The sequence below is a fragment of the Colletotrichum tamarilloi genome (genome assembly GCF_030869305.1).
Source record: "Colletotrichum tamarilloi strain Tom-12 chromosome Unknown Scaffold_21.1, whole genome shotgun sequence".
NCBI classification, from domain to species: Eukaryota; Fungi; Ascomycota; class Sordariomycetes; order Glomerellales; family Glomerellaceae; genus Colletotrichum; species Colletotrichum tamarilloi.
The window spans coordinates 99987-121579 of record NW_026849404.1 but is presented as its reverse complement, the minus strand read 5'-3'; the positions used below and the strand labels follow the sequence as shown (position 1 = coordinate 121579).

The 21593-nt window shown below is 50.6% G+C and overlaps 8 protein-coding genes across 8 annotated transcripts; 5 read left to right on the top strand and 3 right to left on the bottom strand.

Moving 5' to 3' along the window:
• Positions 1–1385: 1385 nt before the first annotated feature.
• On the top strand, positions 1386–2397 carry CTAM01_07033 (NPP1 domain-containing protein; the record flags this gene model as incomplete). The annotated part of the gene is made up of 2 exons (XM_060523058.1): positions 1386–1633; positions 1701–2397. 2 exons carry the CDS (start codon positions 1386–1388, stop codon positions 2395–2397), a joined length of 945 nt encoding a protein of 314 aa, XP_060382189.1.
• A 1056-nt stretch (positions 2398–3453) lies between these two features.
• Positions 3454–4002, bottom strand: CTAM01_07032 (uncharacterized protein; the record flags this gene model as incomplete). Its single annotated transcript, XM_060523057.1, has 1 exon — positions 3454–4002. One exon carries the CDS (start codon positions 4000–4002, stop codon positions 3454–3456), a length of 549 nt encoding a protein of 182 aa, XP_060382188.1.
• A 1941-nt stretch (positions 4003–5943) lies between these two features.
• On the top strand, positions 5944–6888 carry CTAM01_07031 (uncharacterized protein; the record flags this gene model as incomplete). Its single annotated transcript, XM_060523056.1, has 3 exons — positions 5944–6364; positions 6426–6543; positions 6633–6888. The coding sequence occupies 3 exons, from the start codon at positions 5944–5946 to the stop codon at positions 6886–6888; spliced, it is 795 nt and encodes a 264-aa protein (XP_060382187.1).
• A 545-nt stretch (positions 6889–7433) lies between these two features.
• Positions 7434–8545, top strand: CTAM01_07030 (uncharacterized protein; the record flags this gene model as incomplete). The annotated part of the gene is made up of 2 exons (XM_060523055.1): positions 7434–7659; positions 7725–8545. 2 exons carry the CDS (start codon positions 7434–7436, stop codon positions 8543–8545), a joined length of 1047 nt encoding a protein of 348 aa, XP_060382186.1.
• Positions 8546–8983: 438 nt separating this feature from the next.
• Positions 8984–10168, top strand: CTAM01_07029 (methanesulfonate monooxygenase; the record flags this gene model as incomplete). The annotated part of the gene is made up of 1 exon (XM_060523054.1): positions 8984–10168. One exon carries the CDS (start codon positions 8984–8986, stop codon positions 10166–10168), a length of 1185 nt encoding a protein of 394 aa, XP_060382185.1.
• Positions 10169–10345: 177 nt separating this feature from the next.
• CTAM01_07028 (uncharacterized protein) lies at positions 10346–12103 on the bottom strand (the record flags this gene model as incomplete). The annotated part of the gene is made up of 4 exons (XM_060523053.1): positions 10346–11144; positions 11211–11575; positions 11642–11709; positions 11824–12103. The coding sequence occupies 4 exons, from the start codon at positions 12101–12103 to the stop codon at positions 10346–10348; spliced, it is 1512 nt and encodes a 503-aa protein (XP_060382184.1).
• A 2188-nt stretch (positions 12104–14291) lies between these two features.
• CTAM01_07027 (uncharacterized protein) lies at positions 14292–15866 on the bottom strand (the record flags this gene model as incomplete). Its single annotated transcript, XM_060523052.1, has 1 exon — positions 14292–15866. The coding sequence occupies one exon, from the start codon at positions 15864–15866 to the stop codon at positions 14292–14294; it is 1575 nt and encodes a 524-aa protein (XP_060382183.1).
• A 2146-nt stretch (positions 15867–18012) lies between these two features.
• Positions 18013–18153, top strand: CTAM01_07026 (uncharacterized protein; the record flags this gene model as incomplete). The annotated part of the gene is made up of 1 exon (XM_060523051.1): positions 18013–18153. One exon carries the CDS (start codon positions 18013–18015, stop codon positions 18151–18153), a length of 141 nt encoding a protein of 46 aa, XP_060382182.1.
• Positions 18154–21593: the final 3440 nt, after the last annotated feature.

Genomic DNA, 21593 nt, shown 5'->3' with positions numbered 1-21593 from the left:
AATACAGAAATTACTCATCATAATAGTGTTCATTCATCCCACCGCCGGCCTGATTCGGTCATAACCGAAACGGATGGTTTTCAAGTGACTTCACTTGAGGCTAAGGGCGGTTAAGAGACGCGATACACGCAACCTCCCAACCCTATCCAGTTGTCCCTCAATTTCATATTAGTTTCAGGTCGGCCACATAATAAAGTTGAAGTTGCGGTTAACGTTTGAGACCTAGCAGTCATTGCTCCGAAAAATTCGCCTCCAAGACCATGGTTTTGGTACACTTGCACGATTCTGATCCTGGGGAAAGTCACGTAACAGAAACTTGCCTCACTGTCGCACGGAGTGTCCATAGTCTTTTACGTTTAGACCATACTCTAATTAGGGTAATATTTATATTCTTGTCATTTATTGACACTTCAGTCTTAAATTTCGTTATTAAACTGTAGCCAATGGGCACAACCGAGTTCGTCCCGCATCTTCAGAGTTTAATATACGTGCCAAGAGCTTTCGCTCGACTCGGGAGGTACGTACTTTCCGCATGCGATCGGCCCGGCCCTCCATGCAGGCACAACGGCTTAGAAGACTTGTTGACCTGAAGCTTCATGATGGAGTTGCATCTTGCTACTAGATCTTGTAGCTCGAAAGCAGACTAGATTAGGCTTAGAATGCATAATGAATCTGGGCTGATGTCGCATCATCACACGTCATTCGAGAAGTGCAGGGCGCCTCGTATTGAGAACTTGGCAGCGAGGACCAACAGGTCACAGCTTTTTCTAGAAAAGTCTAATTCCTTTGCTTCATCGCAGATGATTCCTCAACAGCCGTCTCTAATTAGCGGCTGTGCCCACAAATTGAACTAAACACAACTCGGTAGTCAGGTAAGGCTGACAAGTTATATCACTAGAGAACTCGCCGAGGATGGACACGGGGCCGGCTCGACCGAAGGTGCAATTTCTTGGGAATACCAAGGCAGAACTTGTAGATCCCGTATGGATTGCCGGGTCTGGGTCAGTGTCAAGCTATCTTATTCTCCGCCAGAAAGTGACGAGAGTCAGGTACGGAGTGGTATGGATTCGGAATCACCGCATGAAAGCTCACGTCGTATTGGAACTAATATCAGATCTTGCACAGAAGAGTTCGCAGGCTACAACAATTTAGGTGGGGAGAGCTTTGAAATCACATGTAGGTACTGCGATAAAAGTCACATCGAAAGTCTGGAGCCAGCCACTAACAAATAAAGTCACAGTAGTATCCTCGTTCGTGAGCCAGTTTGTGCCAACTTGCTCCAGTGCCTCTAATGCCATCGCTTCCTTCATTCTAATCCATCCGCCATTCGTCTCATCCAATTTTGGTCTTTTGCAAACCCTTCAGTCCTGGCAAACGATTTCAGCATGAAGCTCAGCATGTTGCAGCCATCACTTGGCTGTCTCTTCATTCATGGCGCATTGTCCTCTGTCCTTCCACGAGGCAATGATGATTATGCCGGGCATCCGACACTGGGCCACGATAAGATCGTCCCGCTCACCCAGAGCGCCTCGACAGGATTTGAAGGACAGTTAGAGCTTCGATTTAATCCGTTCCTCTATGTTTCAGGCGGCTGTGATCCGTATCCCGCCGTTGATGCCACCGGCAATCTTGGGTAAGACAGACTTGCCGCCTTCCCCAGGATCCATGGGCACGAGACGAGACTAACACAAAGCGATTAGAGAAGGTCTGAGGCCGACTGGAGGTGGCAGAAGCGGATGTGATGCTGGAGGCACTGCCCAAGTCTATGTCAGAGGTGGACAAAGTCAGGATCGTACTGGTATCATGTTTTCCTACTACATGCCCAAGGTCCGCTGGGGTAAGGGCAACAACGAAGGTCATAGACACTACTGGGCCAGTGTTGTAGTCTGGTTGAACCAGTTTGGCTGCGGGGAAGACGCCTCATCCGTGTCGGCTGTGGGTGTGTCATTTACGACCGATCATCTTGTCTGGGATACTGCACCAGCGGGCACAATCTCGTACGCTTCCTCGGGAGTCGGCGTGGATACGCCGACACACCCCAAAATGCAGATTCACGACAACGCCTTTTCCCCATTTACGGGTGCTGATGGAGACAAGGTGTTTGAGCGCACAGCCGTCAGCTGGTTCTCTCTTCCCGCGGCTGCGCAGAAAGCTTTGTCAGATGTCAAATACGAAAAGACTCAAGTGCCATTCACCGACGCCAACTTCCAGGCTCACCTGGACGCCGCATACCGAGAAAGCTTTTACGGCGGTCTTACAGACCAGCAGGGGTGCTTCGGTCAAGAGGCTGGACCCAGTGTGAAAGAGGATCCGATCAGCGATTCGCCTCCTAAGGACAAGGAGCCAGCTGGTGCTCCGCCTCCAAGCGGCGAGAAGGGGCCTACGAATGCGCAGTGATTGAAAGAGGATTAGGATGAAAGGCGCTACTGATTAATACTTCAACAGTTACATATATCCAAGATAGAGTAGCACTAGGCTGCCCAAAACCTGTCAGGAAAATCTGAAAAGAATCATGTATGCAATCTGAGCTTGGGAGGCGGTCAGCATAATGACCTTGTGAAGCCGAGCGGACGTATACTTGATAATCCGAGAACAGACGAGATAAGCTAGAATAGTCTAATTCGGCCGCGCTATACAGGCAAAATTTCTTTGGCAAGCTCTTCCTGAGCAGGTGTTTAGTGAAGTAATGTAGTCTTTTCCGATCAACTATGATAGCTCAAGTACAAGTCAGCACAGCATTACCTAACGTAACAACCAGGCAATGTTGGCCTCCCCACAGCTTCTCGGATGAAATGAAGGATGCTTTTATGTTGTATTCGGGCGTCTTAGTCTCATAACTCATCCGTATCATCGCAGAAAATCTACCTCCCTCTGGAAAGCGATCATATAATATGGACCTAGGAACGCAATCTGACCAACCGATTTAAGCCTTTTGACAACTCCTGGGAATACTTCCTATTACTAATACCACTCCTGTGTCAAATCTTGCTTGTGACTATCACTATCACATTGAGTTCAAAATACAATAGATGATTTAACACTTAGAATTTTCTTCTCCTCTTTTTTTTTTTTGTTTTGGGGGGGGGGGGGGTGTCCCGGTTTCTCATTATGTTTAACTTGAGAAAATGACAGGATATGTATCCAAGTGGCCAGGTCAAGACATGATGCCGTGGTACTCAAAATCCATATTTCAGAATGATTGGTAAATGTTATCAACGCTTGATGGATTTTGTTGCATCCCACGAACTTCCAAAAGTGTCACATTCCGGATCTTGATACGGTGTGCTACCAACCCCTTCTCTTCAAGTTGTTGATACTCTACTGAGTTCTTTTCATATACAGATAGAATGTATTCTAGTACATCTTCTAAACCGAGTAATCCGAAGGTAACTTATAGCCCAAGTTTTCGCACATATTGATGAGAGCAAATTCGAATGGTCGCCATCCCCCAGCTCAAAGAGCCTGACAAGTCAAGGTCATACCATTATTCTGAGCCTTCTGCAGAAGTTCGTCATAGGCAGAGTCCATCTCGGACTGCGTCAGCCAGCCGCTCTGGCGCATTGCATTCAGCGCATTCTTGAGGTATTGCCAGCAGTCGTATCCGTTTGAGGGGAGGAGATCCGTGTCATTGATAAGCTCATCGACTTCGTCGAAGGTGTCGACGTACCCGTTGATGGGAATATTGGCGACAAGTTTCGGAATCAGAGAATCGACGTAGCTGCCTGACTCACGGCGATCGCGGTCGAGCTTGAAAGTTCGGGTTTGGCCCTTTTGGGTCGCGTGATAGCGATAGGATACGTCATATTCGTCGCGGTCGATCACGATAGCTACGTGATAAGATTGTTTGTGATAGCATACCAGCCTTGCTTGCAGCTTTTCGGCCTCTCGCTTGTGTAAGGATACGTCTTTCGCTATGTCTCCATTGTGGGCGGGAGTGGCATAGACGCTGGTGACGTTAAGAACGATAGATAGTAAGGTAAAAAAGAAGTAACCGAGCAACATGATTGAAAGATACCAGTTGCCTAGGCAGGAGTCTAAAGATTCAGGTTGGTGATGCAAAAGTCAAAGGCAAGTGGTTGAGGCACATTGAGAGGCGCTTAGTCTGATAAAATATCTTCCATGAGATATAACGAGATACAACGAAGACTTATATTCTCTCATGTCTAATAAATCACTGAAGAAAACCGCCAGTCTCACTCCATGTGACACCGCTCCATAGGACACTTCTCAAAATTGACAGATATGAAAAGGCAGAACTAAGTTCGAGGTAAGACCCGTCGTCATTTAGGTAAAGCGGCAAGACCGAGGCTCAATGACGATCACCCTTCCGTCAGGGGCATGGAGTCAACTTGGATACTTTCTGAATGTCAGAATGGTGCTTGATGATAGAAATCGGTCACCATGATTGAACGATCCTATTTTGAGTCCTTCTTTGCAGATGAGAAGTAAAGGATGGCACTGGAACATGATAAAACACAGTGGTATGCTACCTACTTGCTGAATGCATGCGAGGAATTTTCACTACGTTTGGAAGACCTTTGACATCACAGGGGTACTAGTCATGTCTTATGGAAAGAATCTAGCCAGGCCAACGCTGATAGCCATGCCAATCCATCATTGCTGGGTTGGAGATATTTCCGGATTCACCGGATATAGTGTACTATAATCAAGCTTTCACCGCGACAAGTGTCATTTCATTCGACGGAGTGGTTCGTTTTACACTCCAGCCGAGCTAAAGATGATTTTTCATTAGTACACATGTCAACTCCGCCAATTGTTGATTTCTGATGTAACCAATGCTGGATCCCCGTGGCAGTTGTACTGCACCGGAAGAGACCGAAATCTACCAGCGTATATTTATAGTGTTTTTACTTGGCGTCAGTGTCCGCCAGCCATTGACCCTAGCAGGTGTTCCATTGCCCCTTGTCATGGTGAACTGAGGTGCCGTTCCGGCGAGTTATTCTCATTTTTGGACAAGTGCTGCGTTGGTTTCGATTTGCCTACCAAATTCGGGTGCGCAAATTACTACTTAGTATTTTTTTCGACAGGTGTTTCGATTGTCTAATACGTTCCAGGTGATGTCGGCAGGTGTCTAGCTTAACTGAAGCCCATCACGGCAGGTTCCAGCTGCTCCTCTGACTGCGAGCTATCTACGCCGCATTAAGCAACGATTTCACGTCGATTTTTACTTCATGTAGCAGTTCTGACTCAGCCATCCTCGTCCGGCAAGAGATTCAATTCTCTCCGTTCTGGCAGAAATCGATGGGGTTGAGTTGACCAGGATTTCGAATTCGCGTATCTTGAATGATGCGAGCGATTCCCCTTCGTTTTCGGTGTCGGGTTTCGGCAGCTAATATGGAGCGGCCCCGCCATTGCTCTCCAGTCTAAATGACTCGTGAAGAATACAAATACCACTGCAAATAATTACACGGTCATCGAGAAACAAAATCGTTTGTTCACCCTCTAAAGTGATGCGTGAAACATGCTCAAGGGCTCATTCCCAATTAGGAGGCGGCTCTTGCGAGGCGCCGAGGGTATCGACGACATGGCGACAAGCACGACCGAAAAGCGAGCCGTCACAGACCAATTCAATCTCAGCTTGTTATCGCCCATGGACTACTGAGATAGAGACTGGAGTTAGCATGCGACAGAGCTTTTATTGATGCTCGCTGCTTTCCCGTATCAGCCACCATCGTATTACTTTTAGCGGGAGGCTGCTGCCTAATGTTGCCATGGCGACTAACAAAGTTCCCTAGACTACTTCACTTTCTTTAGTTCTTTTGGACAGTCTTGTGCTCTCGCGATCTGGCCACTTGGCGGAGTTTGCGTTTTTCAAAATCTCCTCGGGCATAAGCGCACAAGTATCACTGAAACGCTCGCCAAGCACACGGATGCTTGCTTTCATTTTCCCTGCATCAACTCTCACCCCGAACCGGAGTCGTAATGTATCCTAAGCCTGGTAGTGTTTTCGAAAACGGCGGGATTGCAAGTCTTGCGATCCTTCTCTTTGCCACGACGGTGGACTGCATCACTCCGCTATCATCTGGCCTCGCTAGCACTGGAAAATGCAAGCCGGTGACTTGGGAAGATTCCACAACCCCCGGCCGACCCGCGGCCACGATCTCACGACCACGCGCATGCACAACTCACACAACCATTCATGGGATCAGAGGTGCCGATACAAAGCCTGGAGAGATCAACTGTCGCTATACTAGCGACACCAATGAGAACGTGGGTCCGGAGACCTGCCAAGAGCTCGCAACTCGTTACGGGATTACACTAGACAAGTTCTTCCTCCTCAACCCTTCTCTGGACCGAGACTGCGGGAACATACTTCCTTGCGCCTCATACTGCACTCGTGGATGTACGTGACCCCAATGCACGAGTTTTGACTGTAATCAAACTTATCTTTCTACCTGCTTTAGTTGTTGAACCGAAAAGGGCGTGGGATGGCATCTGTGGTCCGTCGCGCCCAGGCGTGACCTGTGTCGGGACTAATGGGCAATGCTGCAACTCTGAGACTTGGCGATGTGGCCAGAGAGAGTAAGTGATAAAGTCCCGATCATTCGCTGATATTGATGGCTGTCTATCACCGGAACTCGCAGACGCTGACCCTGTTCACCGTGCTTCAGCATAGACTGTGCTCCTGGCACTTGCTGGGAGGGTATTTGCTGGGGCCACAAGGTGTACACCACCGATGGGACCTGCGGATATGCCAACGGGAATCGCAAGTGTGCTGGCAAGCAGGGAACTTGCTGCAGCATTTATGGCCGCTGCGGCAGATATGAAGACTTTTGCGGCGCTGGAGTTTGCCAATCCGGAGACTGTGAAAGTTCACAGCCACATATGGACGTATTCCTCATGAACGAACAGATATGCCGCATTTGAGTGGTTCATGTAAGTACGCAGACAGAGTATGAGGCTCAAGGCAACGTTGTCGGAATGTCTTCTCCCCCTGATTTAGCAGGGCGGGCTCGGATTCTGACGAAGGTGGGACTATGTGAAAATAGAAGTGAGGGGCATTTTGCGATACCCCGCCAACGTGGCCAGCCTCAACTCGATCGCACGGCTCTCCTGGTAAAAGCAGAAAATCTTCATGTCATCAGGAAAATAAGCTTAATTCGACTAGCGATACATCTAGGAATATTGGACATCGTTCTTAACATGACAGAAGCCAATGATTGCTCGCAACCGGTGGGGAGAGGCAAAACGGAAATCACTTCCCGTTCTCCCTAGGTGGTTAAACATACTTCCGGGAGCGGTTTACTCACGATTAGAAATCCATGCCGACGTCATAGAAGAAAGCAACAATTAGCTACGTAAGTCACACGTAAATCACGCCAGTGATAACATCACTTTTCGCCATTTATAACGCGAGCCCAAAGTTCAATTCAGCTTCTTCATCTTCACGGTACACGATACAAAGCGTTACAATGACTGCCAAGATCTTCATCACAGGAGCTACGGGCTACATCGGCGGCGACGCCCTCTACCAGCTTTACCAGAAGCACCCGGAGTTCGAATACGCGCTTCTCATCCGAACACAGGAAAAGGCAGACAAGGTGCTCGAGAAGTACCCGAAAGCCAGGATTGTCCTTGGGGGACTCGATGATTCGGAAACCCTGGAGCGCGAGGCAGCATGGGCTGATGTCGTACTTCGTAAGTTGTCTATATCTCAAACACGAGTTAGACCCCCTCACTGACATACATATCACCTCGCTCAGATACCGCCGACTCTTCAGACCACGCAGGTGCAGCCAAGGCTATTGCAAAGGGACTCGTATCAGGCCACTCGCCATCCCGGCCAGGGTTCTGGCTGCACACAGGCGGCACCGGTATCCTGACCTACTTCGACTCGGAAGTGAAGAAGACGTTTGGCGAGCACGACGACAAGGTCTTCAACGATTACGATGGCGTTGACGAGCTCGTCAATTTGCCAGCTGCCGCATTCCACCGCAATGTGGACGAGATCGTCCTCGAGACCGGCAACAAGCACGCCGATTCCGTCAAGACTGCCATTGTCTGCCCTCCCACCATTTATGGCCAAGGGCGTGGCCCCGTGTCGGGAAGAGGTCGTCAGGTGTACGAACTGGCTACTTTTGTGCTGAAGGAAGGCTACAGTCCCCGCATTGGAAAGGGACTTGCCCGGTGGAACAACGTTCACGTTCATGACCTCAGCGTGGTGTTTGAGTTGCTAGTCGAGGCCGCGCTCGACCCATCTCGGAAGGAGGACAAGGAGATTTGGGGTGCCAAGGGATACTTCCTCACGGAGAATGGCGAGCATGTTTGGGGTGACTTGTCGACGCTGGTTGGGAAGGCAGCACATGAGCAGGGCTTCATTAAGCAAGAGCCCGAGGTACGGGAGTTGTCTTATGATGAGGCCGTCAAGTCATCTGCTGGGTTCGAGGCAGCTAGCTGGGGCTTGAATTCGCGAGCTTCTGCCTTGCGTGCGAAGAAGGTTCTCGGATGGAAGCCACAGGAGAAGAGTCTGGAAGATGAAGTACCGACCATTGTCAAGTCTGAGGCAGCTAGGTTAAAGCTCTAGATTCTCAACCTTGACTAGTTAATGAAGTCACTACTTACTTTTGATCATCCGAAGTTTGCCACCATCATCCTATCAATCGAAAGTTACATACTAGTACATGCAGACAGTAGTACTCGCCGCCTCGTATGCCGGTGCAGGTAGTGGAGGATTGAGATAACACTCGATGGCGTGCTCAAAGTTGGCCGATGGCGGAGATGGTCGGCAATTATAATGCACATGAACCGACGCAGGATGCGATCTCGACATTGCTCCTCACTTGCGCGTCATCTCCAACTTACATAACCAACTCGCTTGATGCCAAATGCCAATGAGGAAACAGAAAGTATATCAAGACGCCTCAGCTCTCATTCTCATCACATAACCTCAACATGAGAACGAAACGTTTCCGCATCACTGCATAACATCAACAAACTTGAAGCGTTCAGCTGTTCTGCCACCATGTCTCCAACCTCAGTCCGCGAGGGCGGCCCAGAACTCAAAGGCCCCCTCGACTTTGAAGACAGCCCCCTTCGCAAAGCCTCCCGCCAACCTCTCCTCCTAGGCCTCTTCCTCAACCTCCAAGACATCAACTTCTCCACCCACCCAACAACAAACACCTGGACCTTCGACTACAACGTCGCCCTCGTCCGCCGCGCCGAACAGCTCGGCTTCGAACTCGCCTTCAGCCGCACCCAATGGCTCCCCAAAGGCGGCTACGACGGTGAGGCTTCGCTCGACGCCTTTGTCGCCCTGGGTGCCATGGCGGCCGTGACGGAATCTATTCTGCTCATCTCCACCATGCATGTCCTCTACGGGCCGCTTCATCCCTTGCATATTGCCAAGTACGGCGCTACGCTGGATCACATCGCCAAGGGCCGTTGGGGTATCAATGTAGTCACGGGTCATCGGGCCGTGGAGCACGAGATGTTTGGCCGGCAGCGCATTGAGCATGATCAGCGGTACCGGATGGCCGGCGAGCTGTTTGACGTGGTGAATAGCCTCTGGAATGAGACGGAGAACATCTCGTACGAGGGCAAAGTCTCGCCGTGGCGCGTCGAGAATGCGTGGATCACGCCGAAGCCACAGTTTGGCCGCCCGATCCTCGTCAACGCGACGGGTTCGCCCGCAGGCATCGAATTCGCCGCCCGGTACTCTGACCTAATCTTCATTACCTCGCCGGGGACGGCGCACATTGACAGCGCGCTCGAGACTCTGCCGGCCCATATTGCCAACATCAGGGCCGCTGTAGAAGCCCAGGGCCGCAGCGGAGTCAAGATCATCATCAACCCGATCATTGTATCGAAAGACACGCCTGAGGAGGCATGGGCGTACGCGGAGAGCATCGCCGAGGGAGCCAAGATCCAGGCGGGCACCAAGAAGTTTGGAACGGCGAACGGGGCGTATGATAGTGATGCTCATGCTTGGCGGGGTAGGAAGGATGCCAAGGAGAATAAGGGGTTGAATCTGGGAGGGAATATTGAGATTATTGGGTCGCCGGAGCAAGTCGTTAAGCAGCTGGATGCGCTACACAAGGTTGGCATTGATGGTGTCCAGATCAACTTTTATGATTTTGCACCAGATCTGGAGTACTTTGGCGAGAAGATTTTACCTCTGTTGAAAGATGCTGGTCTGCGAATAGATTGATACTGAGCGGGTTTTAAATGTATGTAGATCCAAAATGTTCTTCATCATTAATTTATCCCCTTGGGTCCCGCCACGTGAATGCAAAGCTCCAAAATCGCCATGAAAGAATCGAAAATCATACCACCCAAATGCTGTACAGTATGTTTTACAAAGTCTACATAGACCTCCTTCGACCCATCAAGAGCTAGTCGACTTCCGACATTTTGGCGGCGGACTCAGCGGCGTCGGGCATTCCAAGTCCACATCCTCCTCATTAACGCCAAAATAGTACACATCATCATCCGAATCCCGTTCCGTTAACGCTATGCTCATATGCCTCCTCACACTCAGATCCCTACGCAGCGCCACGCCGAGACTGCTATCACTCCGCAAACTACTCCTCACGCTCGCCCGTCGAGGGATCCCACGCTCACGTTCCACACCCCCTTCGACGCGCTCACTCTCAACAACGATGATGCCGTGCTCGCTCTCCCGCCGGACCCCGTGAACCTCCACCACCGGGATCGCGGCAGCGGCCGCCGCCATCATGGGCCCCGCGTGCGGAGGCATGGGCATGGGCTCGATATCGTCGAGGCCGTTGATGCTCGAGTGGTCGCTCTGCTTCCGCGTGCGCAGCCAGAAAAAGGTCGGACCGGGTTTCCTCGTGCCCGTGTCTGAGGCGCAGCTGATGGACGACGATATCCTCTCGTTGTTGACCCCGTTCATACCCGGGAGAACGCGTTGCGGGCCCTCGCCGAAAGTCATGTCCTCTCTGAACATGCCTCCGCCAAAGATGGTGGCGTCGTCGTAGTCGTCGGTGAGGCCTCGTTGTCTTCGTTCAACGAGCGGTCGGAGAGTGGGGATACAGCAGCAGATGACTGCGCAAGAGAGTTCTACGACGGACCAGAGGATGATGGATATCCCGTCGTACGTCATGTCGACCATGTCAAAAGACCCTGGGAGATATGCGATCCGCATGACGGATACTGCGCATGTTCTGGGCGGAAACAAATCCGCATTAGTACCAAAGCTTCTCATGAAGGAAGAAAGGGTTTTAACTCACAGTAGCCCCAAGGTAAAGCTGATGACGAGAGCCAGCTTCTCCCCTCGCCGAAGTCTTAGCCTTCCGAGCAACGGTAACGGCAGAACGAAAATGAAGATGTTCGTAAGCAGGTGTATTGACGCATTGGCAAGCCACCATCCCAACACACTGACGGGCGAATCCGTCATTTCGCGCTTGAGGACCAAACTGTACGTGATGCCCGCTGATACCATCAAGGATACTCCAAACAGAACGAGAAACGCGATTCCCGCATTGCACAGCATCTCGACCATGAGAAGGGGGAAGCTTCGGCGGTATTGGAGGAGGAAGGCGATCTTTATGGTGATAAAGGCGATGCTGTAGATCATCATTATGAACATTGCGAGCTGTTTTAGGCATGTACAATTAGCATCCGAGGCAGAGATGGAATTCCCATGTTTGGAAAAGCTTACCTTTTGAGCTTTCTCAATTGTTTGTGCCTGCGTCATCCAGACATGCTTTCCAAGTCCAAATCTGGTACCTGTGTCCCTCTCACCCACGTCAGCCCATACAGTGTCCTTCCATGATTGTCCTCTCCATCTGAACACCTACTCCTTCGCGGTTGAATCCAATAAGTTCAATATCACAAACTTACCCAAACATAGCATGATCCCATGGAAAGCCACCGTAGCAAACGAAAGCGTCACCATCGTATCGTCAGCACCCCACTTCTTAATAACCCGCGCCCTCACGTAGATCCGCAGCCCGACAAAAACAGTCGTGACGACGAGCACCGCGATGATGACGCCGAGCATCATGTTAGCGAGGCTCTCGTGGGAGAGCGCCTGCATCTGCGTCGAGCCGAAGCCTCCCTCGGTGGTCTCATTGGAAGACACGTCCATGTCTTCCTTTTCTAGCCCAGGCCAGATCAACATTGAGTAATCTCGATGCCCTGGTTGTTTTCAATCTTTATTCCGAGACGCGCATCGGGGATCTGGGTTCCGTCCTTTTGGGCGACGGGAGTCCCAGTCGTGTTTCGGTTCGTTTCTCTCCAAGCGAGTGCGAGGTTGGCTTCGCAGCCCCTCCGAGCTGCTTGGAAGCTAGGGGACCTGAAGCCCTCAACTGATATTACCCTTTTCAGACACGACTGTGAATGATGACAGCATGCAGTCGAACAAAAGCAAGAGAGTTCAAGACAAGAACAAGGAATTGAGAAAAACGAAGAGAAGAGCAGAACCAGAAAAGACAGGTAGGGACCTCCACGGTGAAAGAGGGAAGGCCTTTACCACATATACGCGCAAAAGAACGCCACGGGCTTAAAGTTCGGCGCTTACACGAGCCTCAATCCATTCCCGGCATGCGTTCGGAAAGAGAATGTCTCAGACGCCGCGTCCCCGGCTGCACGATGGCCGCTCCGGATCCGGCGAACCAATCCACGCTTAGAGTACGCCCACTCGTGGCTGGATCTTCTTCCCACCTGGGTTCGATAAAACTAAGCACTCAGTCACGCCAGTCCATCTTTGCTCCTGTATCAAATTCATCTTCATCGTAGAAGAACTTTCGCCTCTCCTGAAACATGTAACCATTCCCATGGCCGCATTCGAACCACCGAATTCGGAATGGGAGCCGGTAACTTGTTAGCATTTCGTCAAAACGTCCTGAGCTTCTTTCAGTACTTGAAGATGTTCTGTTTCTCAGCGGTATGTCTCACCCGCTACAAGGCGCCGTGTAGAAATATCGGCCGATAACAGAGTCCATGCACGAACCAGCTCCGAATTCAGCGTGCGACGAACATGAACCTCTCCAGTGCTACCAGTCGTTGCAACTGTCCTCAAGATAACAATTGAGTCGTAGGGAATGAGTCGTTCAGTCCATTTCTTCGGTGGATCCTGTCGCACACCAAAGTACGCACACAAGGCACATACGTAGTGAGGCGCGACGGTGTCTTCAGCCAAGTGGAGAAAGCGACCCTTGGGGGCGATCGATGGGAACCCGGAAATCTGGTCCGAAGACTCGGAATCGACCAGATCGACCTGTCACGCCTTGTCAGATGAAAGCCCTACCATGGCAGGCATGGCTGCTTGAGCAGGTGGACAGATATGATGTAAAAATCTCGGTTACACCGGCGGGTCCGTCCCAAGACACTGATTCTCGTGGCGTTTACGTGGCGTTCCCCTCCATTGGCGTCAAAATCCACCTTCCGGTCCCAAACTAAACAACGCGGAGCCGGGCGCTACATTGACGGGCGGCCGGCTCGGCTTGCCGTAGGCAAGTATGATATCCATACCGAGAAAACCGCCGAGAGGCTGCAAGACCGGGGTATGAACATGGCCGATGCTCTGAGCCTGGGTCGACTACCATTCGCCGGGCCCCCGGGCGGAAGCAAAGTCGCAAGATCAAGTATTGCGCAAAAGTCTAGAATGGCCCATGAGTCGACATCGTGGTTCTCGCAGGTGAGGAAATGGCCCCTTGTTTCGATCCAAGGTAACCTATAAGTAAGAGTCGTGCGCATATGCTATACGTTTGATTTGGTTTCCGCTTGGTCTGACGTTCTGCCTCAGACCCTAGTTAATCGAGGTCCGAGGAAACCCACTCGCACACCCACTTTACGGAGGGCGGCCCGCGCCGTTACTCGATAGGACCCAGACTTTCGAGATCGAGGATGGGATCTTGTCGTCAAGGTGGAGGAGCAATGCCTATTCGGAGTATGAGAGTCAGCAGCGAGATCAAGACACGAATGCATATTGCTCAATATAGTTCACTCGGCACTCTGAAGAAAGTCCTTCTTTTTGAAATGTTTTGCATTCAATTTTGGTATGTTGTTTCTGTTGTCGTCTCAATGCCATGAGAGGAAATGCCGCGCTCAAAACCACACCTGTCCTTTTATGTCATCCAGGAATCAGGTAATTACAGTGAAAAGAAAGATCCGAAACCGTTCCTATGCCGCAAAAAGCCACCTGTCGGGGCCATGTATGAAAGAATCTTTTGTTTTTCCGTACCGTAAATGCTCCTTGACGCAAATCGCTGAAACCCCTCTCGCCCAAACCCTTTCTGATGCAAATAGAGGGGAGGAAGAGAGATGAAGAAAAGACTCGAAGCAAAGCGAACGCACAGGCGGTCTGTTTAGACATTGTGATCGCCGTTAATAGTAGTAGTGCCTTCGCTGCTAGGCTTCTTCTCTGTTGCGGTGTTGCCGGCCCTTGACGCCACCTTTTCGAGAATGACCTTCTTACGGAACTCAAAGACGGTGTTGTGCTTGGACTTGATCGCCTCACGGACGCGGTTCTCGGAACGGCCCATCCAGATGTGGTAGGGAGCCATGCTAGCGGGGAACAGGGGCAGGTTCTGGGAAGACTCCATGAAGCGGTAGGGGTCGCGCTTCTCGAATGAGGCGATAATGTCCAGTTCAGAGGCAACCTGTTCGCAGTAGACCTCAAGAGGCAAATCGTTGACGTCCTCGCCGAAGGGGTTCTCAATCTCGCGACCGATAAAGAGGATACCGAGAATGATGTAGGAAGCAGCGACGGTGGCGGGAATGGTGATCCAGCCGAGCTTGTCAATCAGCTGGAAGGGAAGCAGCATAACGTAGACCCAGGTGATCTGGCTGATGGCGATGGCATACGCAATGGGGAGAGGCGTGGTCAAGACACGCTCGGTTCCGGTCATGATGTCGTTCAGGAGGGCAACGTTGTTGTAGGCGAGAGTCTGCTGCATAGGGACCTTGAGCTGGCCATCCTCGACCATCTTGTCAACGAGGCAAGAGATATGGGAGAGAATCTCGAGGGGCAGGTTGCCGAGAGGACGGGAGGCCTTCTTGATGGTCTTACGAGGGTTGCTGGCGGCGAAAGAAACACCGAGGTACTCGCCAGTCTCCTTGAAGAAGTTCTTCTTCTTCAGGGTCATCTTCTCGGGCTCGGCAGACGTGGCTTCTTGCGCAAAGGTCGTCATGTGGGAGACGAGATGCTCGAGGTCCTCGTACTGGGTGTAGGGTTCGAAGCGAAGTTTGTGCTTCAGGGAGACGGAAAAGGCGAGGAGCAGGTTCATGCAGCCAACCTTGCGGAGCAGCGATTGTCTAGGATCGATACCCTCATTGTCACCACCATGGATCCAGAAGACGCGGCCAAGACTCTGGGTCGCAAGAATGAGCTGGGCCCAGTAACGACGACCCTCGGCGTAGCGCTCATAGGCGGTAGAACTGCGGAAAGAAAGACCCAAACCGACGACGAAACCCAGGACGGTAAGCAAGACGGAGTCGACACCCATAGTCGTACGGTACTTGTCGATGACGGTGATAGCGGCAGCCCACAGAGACATCCAGATCAGGGGAACAATCATCTTGGGCAAAATGCTGCCGTGCATTTGCATGAACAGAGGCCATTTGGAGTGCTTGAGAATGTCGCGAGGACCGGTGAAGTAGTCGTCAATGTCAATGCTGGTGTTCTTTCTGCTAAACGGGTTCGGGGTCATGGGGCCCGTAGGGGACATGGTATCGCGCAGCTCTTCTGAGTTGAAGTCGGTCATGCGCGGCTTGATGGTGAAATCCTGGTGGTGCTGGTTGTCGCTCGCAGGGTTGTGGTTGTTACCGCCCGTAGGCGCGTGGCCGCCTTCTTCAGCCATGATGTGAGGCGTGACTCCGGAGTCGTTCGTTGGTATATTGATTGTTGGAACTTCGTAGGCCGAGGTGTTGAGGTGTGGCATATCCGGGAGAGGAAAGGAAGAAGGGGAGCGGGAAGGGAAGAAGGAGCTTATTGATATGCTCCTAACTTGTCAATTATAGACAGACCCTGTCCGTCAATCGGCAGCGATGGCGGCGGGAGTGAGGGATGGTCGGTCGAAAAGAGTAAGGACCGTACTACGTAAGGACGGTAAGGCAGCTTTTGGCGCGGGAGTGTTTGGTATATGAAGCGGTAGCGCTGGAAGGGGTAACGAAATTGGTCGGGAAGATGGTGAGAGAAGGAGGGGGGACCTTGTGTGAGGTTGGGATATTAGACGGGAGTTAAACTCGAAAAGGGCGCTGATGGTGTGGACGTTGACCAGGGCCAGGAGGTGAGATGGTGTGGTAAGCACAGGTACGGCTACCGTGAAGTAGGAATTTGGTGATCAGGGGGTTGAATTGGTGAAAAGCGAGTGTCGGACGAAAAGAAAAGATGAACAAGTATGGCGGATAGTAGTGACAGGAGGGCGGTTTTCAGAGGAAGGAAAAGGGTCAGAAGGAGGAAGTGAGTGTAGGAGGAAGAAATACGAATAGGAGATGTTTTGTTAAGTAAGTACGAGGCGAACAGCAGCCAAGAGGAGAGAAATGTCACCGTCGCGTCTGCGGCCACCGATATTTTTTTTTACTATTATTTTCCATGACCATGTTATTTGTTTTTTACCGTCTTTTCTCGCTCCTGCTTCCAAAGCACTACCACTCCTTGGCCCAATAGGTCACTCCTTCCTCTGAGAAAGAACATTCGCTCCTGCAGGCCACAGATGCACCCCTTGGCGCCTTTCCTTTTCAGTCCAGACCTTCACACCTTTCCCGCTGCCGGATCGTCAAACGGCCAATGCCTGCCTCGCTTCACCCAATGGAAGGCGCGTGTTTCCTCCTGTTCCTGCCCCAGTCTACAAAAAAAAAAATGTCAGGCCAAGGGAAGGAGCGAAAGACAAGGGTGTGGGGCACTTGGAGCGGCCAGCCCCGGGGAAGGAACCCACATTTCGGACCCAGGTGGGAAGCCAGTGAGAACCGGTGGAAGGAGCAGGGGGGCGGAGCTGAAACAGGGGCCATGCGGCTCCACTTCATCAGGACTGCTCCTTCTTCTTCTTCTTTTTGCAGTTGCCTTTGCAGCAATTGGGTGAGTGACGAGTCTCACTGCGTGACTGTCTGCACTTACGAATTGCCTTGGGGGTTGATTTCTTGACTGCTGCATTGCCATCAACTCCCAAACGGGATCCTCGTACACTCTGGCCATCATCACCACGCATTTACCTTCTGTTTTAATTGCGCGCTGACAACAATATTGCTTCCTGATCTCCAGGCAGAAAGAATTGGGCACGCACGAGCACGCTGGCGGCCGTCGAGCTTACTTGCATCGCAGTTCCTCCACTCGCTCCATCCATCTGCCCACTGGGCTGAGCCCGACCGCCATCGACACGTGGAGGCGCCCAAGTTGATCGCTTGATTCCCTGGATTCGAGTTTCTTGTTTCTGGCACAGGCACATTCGTCCAGATGCACCTCCACGGGGGCGAAGAGACGCAGAAAATAGCAGCTTTGCCGATGATTGGACCACACGATACCATAGACGGGTCTCTCCTGGCCCAGGCCGTTGACAGCATTGATATCCTGCTCCACCTTTCCCTCGGCCCTTGATCGAGATTGATTCGCTGTCGACTCATTCCACTGCCAAGAATCCAAGACGCTGCAATGTAAGGTACGGAGTTGCAACTTGCCAGCCAGCGTCGGGTTACTCTGCACTCCGATGCCTTCAATTCTTGTTCAGTGAGTCTAGGTATTGCTCCCTCTCACTCCCTCCTGTTCTAGTGTGTCACTTTGTGAACGGATGTGCGTGTGCATACCTACAGGTACCTACCCATCCGTGCCTCAGAAACTCACGACTCATCGACCGACCACCAGTGATCTGATGCGCATCAGCTAACCTATAATTCCCAGGCCTTGCTCACCGATGCTTTGTGCCCCTGAAAGACTTTACAGGCAACAGTTGCAAGCCCCCGAAAGTCCCCGTCTGTGTGTCCTGGAGACCTCACTCGAAGCCCTGAGTCTCTGATGGCCAGGCCCGGTCTACGTGCAGGGCACCGGACGTGTATTGGCAGCAGTGTTGCTTCGTACCCACGAGTACCGTACGAATGCCGATACGAAAAACGGGCGGCGCGACGACGATCCTGCTGTTTCCAGGCTTGCTTCCCGTCTGGAGCCGTGCGGCAAGTCACGGTGCGGTGCCCGCAACTTGCAAGCAGGCGCTGGTATATTCGGGCCTTGGCGTGTGAGGCGAGACGAGGCGAGCCAGGCGCCATATTTTGTTCATTTCGTGCCAATCTCGCCAGCACTTTTCTGGCCATCATCGCCGACATCACACTGGGCCTTGGCGGAGTCCCCTTAATAATCCAAGTTGGCACGCCTGGCATTCTGAGTACCTTGTTATCAAAGAAAGTTAATTCTTTCTAAATCATAAGTATAAGAATATAGTTTTAATAAAATAGTATAATACCTACCTAGTACTTAAATTAAGATACTTTTTTAAACTTATTATAAAAGAAAGATAACTATATTACTAATTACTTACTATTAAGGTCCGTAAATAGTATTATAACTTTAATTATAATAGCTTTATTTATAATAAGTAAAAAGTCTAATTATAAGTCCCTTAAAAACCTCTAATTAAGAGCTATAAAAGCCTTTAAGTATACTAAGTTAAAATACTTATTAAAATATTAATAACTAAACTAACCCTATAATAATAATTTTAATAAAAAACTTAGTAACTAATATTAGAATCCTCGCTAATATTAAGTATAATTTATAAAATATAATAAAATAATTATAAAGTATTATTAATATATCCTATATTAAAAAAAGTATTATTAATATTAATAAAATAAATAGAGCTATATTAATATAATACTTTAGCTTCTTTTTATAGCTCGAAAATAATCGCTTTAAATAGTATTAAAAATTTATTAAAAAGCTCTCTTAAGTACTCTAGTATATCTATTACTATTTTTATAATAATAAAACTCTTAGCGCTTATATATAAAGATAAGTTACTTATTTTTAAATAGTAATATTAACTTATTAATAAATTATTAAAACTACGATTTTAATAATCCCTTAACGAGGGAGAGGGTAAAATAGAAAAAAGGATAAGTAAAAAAAGGGTTAAAGTTAAATAGTATAGAATTCGAGGGCAGGGTAGCGTCTATATATACTACGGCAATCCTCTAGTAATATAAAACGATGGAGTTAAATAGTGCACGCCTGGCATTCAATGTCTGGATCTGAAGCTCAAGCTCAAGCCGCTGCTTGTTACGGATACTAATGTGGCTGTCAGCCGCTGCACAGTCAGCGAGTCCTTGAAAGCCACGCCTAAGAGCTCCGTACAGCGTATTAGGTACACCATCACTTCCCAGTTCTCGCTGCCTTCACGGCAGCTTCCAGCTTGGGCCATCAAGATGCCGCGTGCGGCTGCGAGCGGCGTAGCGCCTGTCGGCCGGCAGTTTTTGCCTCCAGGCTCAACGACGACGTTTCTCAGACGCGCATCCGGCAGCATTTCTTCGGAGGACGCAGGTCTCAATCGGACGGCATGGATCTGCCTGCCGCTGCCATTCCCACATGCCGCCCGCCATCCAATGTTTCCCGTGGACCGAATGGTTCAGTCTGTTTATTATCACGTTCCACCAGTGTTCGTCACGTCTCCTGTTGGCCGTGAGTCCCCTCGGCTGCCCATCACGAATTCGTTTTCCTCTGATTCATGGCGGTGCCAAGAACCCACATCTGCCCCCTGCATTTCACATTTCACACTCATACGCCAATCTCGCAACGAAATCAGCATTACAGCCACTAAAGCATCCGTAACACAACGCATAGATAGTACGGCGTACATATTATACGACGGGTATTTTTCGATCAGTATTGCTTGCCTCTCCATCCGCCGTGAAGTAGAAAGACAGCGCGAGACGGTCAGGGCTGACAAAGCCATACGACGATTATCCCACCATGATCTAGATGACTCGCCGTCATGACCTAGGCCAATAACTCTGAAAATGAAGAACTAAATTGGCCGTTTCTCCATTCTTTTTTTCTCCTTCCATCGCGGTGAGTTGCGAATTGAAGGTCCCCTCTTGTGGTGGCGAAGCTTCCTTGGCAAAGTGGAGAAGTGAAATGGCCGTACCCTCGAGGGGGGGAAAAGACGGAGGGACAAAAAAACATGGTGATGGAAGAAACGGCCCCACCGTCTTCATCTTCCACTTTGAGAAATCCAAGTTGTACATAGTTCCCGTCCAGTGGAGACTTCCCCGGCCATTGGCTCACGCTCTTCTCCGTATTGTTGGCCTTGCGGCCTTAGAAGAAAAAAGCTTGACCGTCGCAGACGGGGCCCTCCATATCGAGTTCCAGTTGTGCGGTCCCTGCGTCTGGACAGTGCGACGGTCGCCGGGTTCGCTTCCGTTGCGCGTATCCGTTGAGTTGGGTCTAGGAACTCCCAGTGGCCGTCCATCTCTTCCCTCGGTTTGGCCGCCGTCGACCTACCTGACTGTACGCATCAAGATTCGATCGAGAGCCTTTGAATGGCGTCAAACGTCAACTATGACTGCAGCTGTGCAGACACGAGTGACACACACAATCGACGGTTGGCTGGGCTGAAATCAAATCTGCGAGCCAATAGGTAGCAAGATTCTTGTGAGAGCTAGGATAACTCGTCTTAGGTATCCGTAGCTGCAGCCTGCACCTTCAAGCCTCTGCATCATTCTCAGTCCCCCGCCCGAGCTTTTTCCGCTCCCGCTTCAACGCTAGAATTCAATCAAAGAAGTTTCGGTCGTCATGATCGCTTGGTCACAATGATTCGATATCTGGCTATAAGCTTCAGCCTCGATTGCGGCACCTGCCCTGCTATTTTTCGACACCTCAATCAAGGTACGATCGGGCGGGCGCCGGACGGATCAAAAGCATGCTTACGGAAAGTGGGCACACTACGAATACTTCTGTACGAAGTTACGAACCACGGCAGTGCACAGCCTCTTTTTTTTTTTTTTTTTTGGTCTCCCTTCCGATATTGGCTGCCGTCGGCGTACGAACGGTTGATGAGCCATCTTCGTCATCCGGCACTGTGGCATTGTCAATTGCATTCTAGATTGAATGGATCGAAGCGTGCCGAGGTAGGTATTTTCGGGTGGCTTTCCGATGTCCTGCAAAGGCCTCCTGGCCCACGGGCCACGGGGCAGGGCTGGCTCCCTCCGGCTTAGATCTTGCGCCCCGGCCGATTGCGGACCCGGTCGGGTCGGCGGCCCCCGCGCCGCCCGAGCCAGCAATCTGCCGAACAGCGGCACGTGAGCGACAACGACAGACGCGCGTGTCGAACCTCAGCTCAACAATGAGACCTTGCTTTCGTCAAGAAGAGGATAGTGACGGCAGATTCAAGTTTCTTGAGATCTGGATCGGATGAATGTTGGAACTAAACCCGCAATGCCCTTCGGAACCCCTAGGATCGGAAGGGCCGGAACACATAGTCGATCGTTGTCAAGAAACTGGATTTATGCCGGCCTAGTTGGGATTCTTGGTAAACAAGCTCTTGACATTCCTTGTTTCTATGTATCCCGCTTACGAAATGCATTTTTTGCTTTGATACAACAGATGACCTATCGTGAGTTTATTTCTAACGAAGAATTAGGAAAACGTTATTTCGTTCAGTCAATACTCACTTGCAATGTCAGCC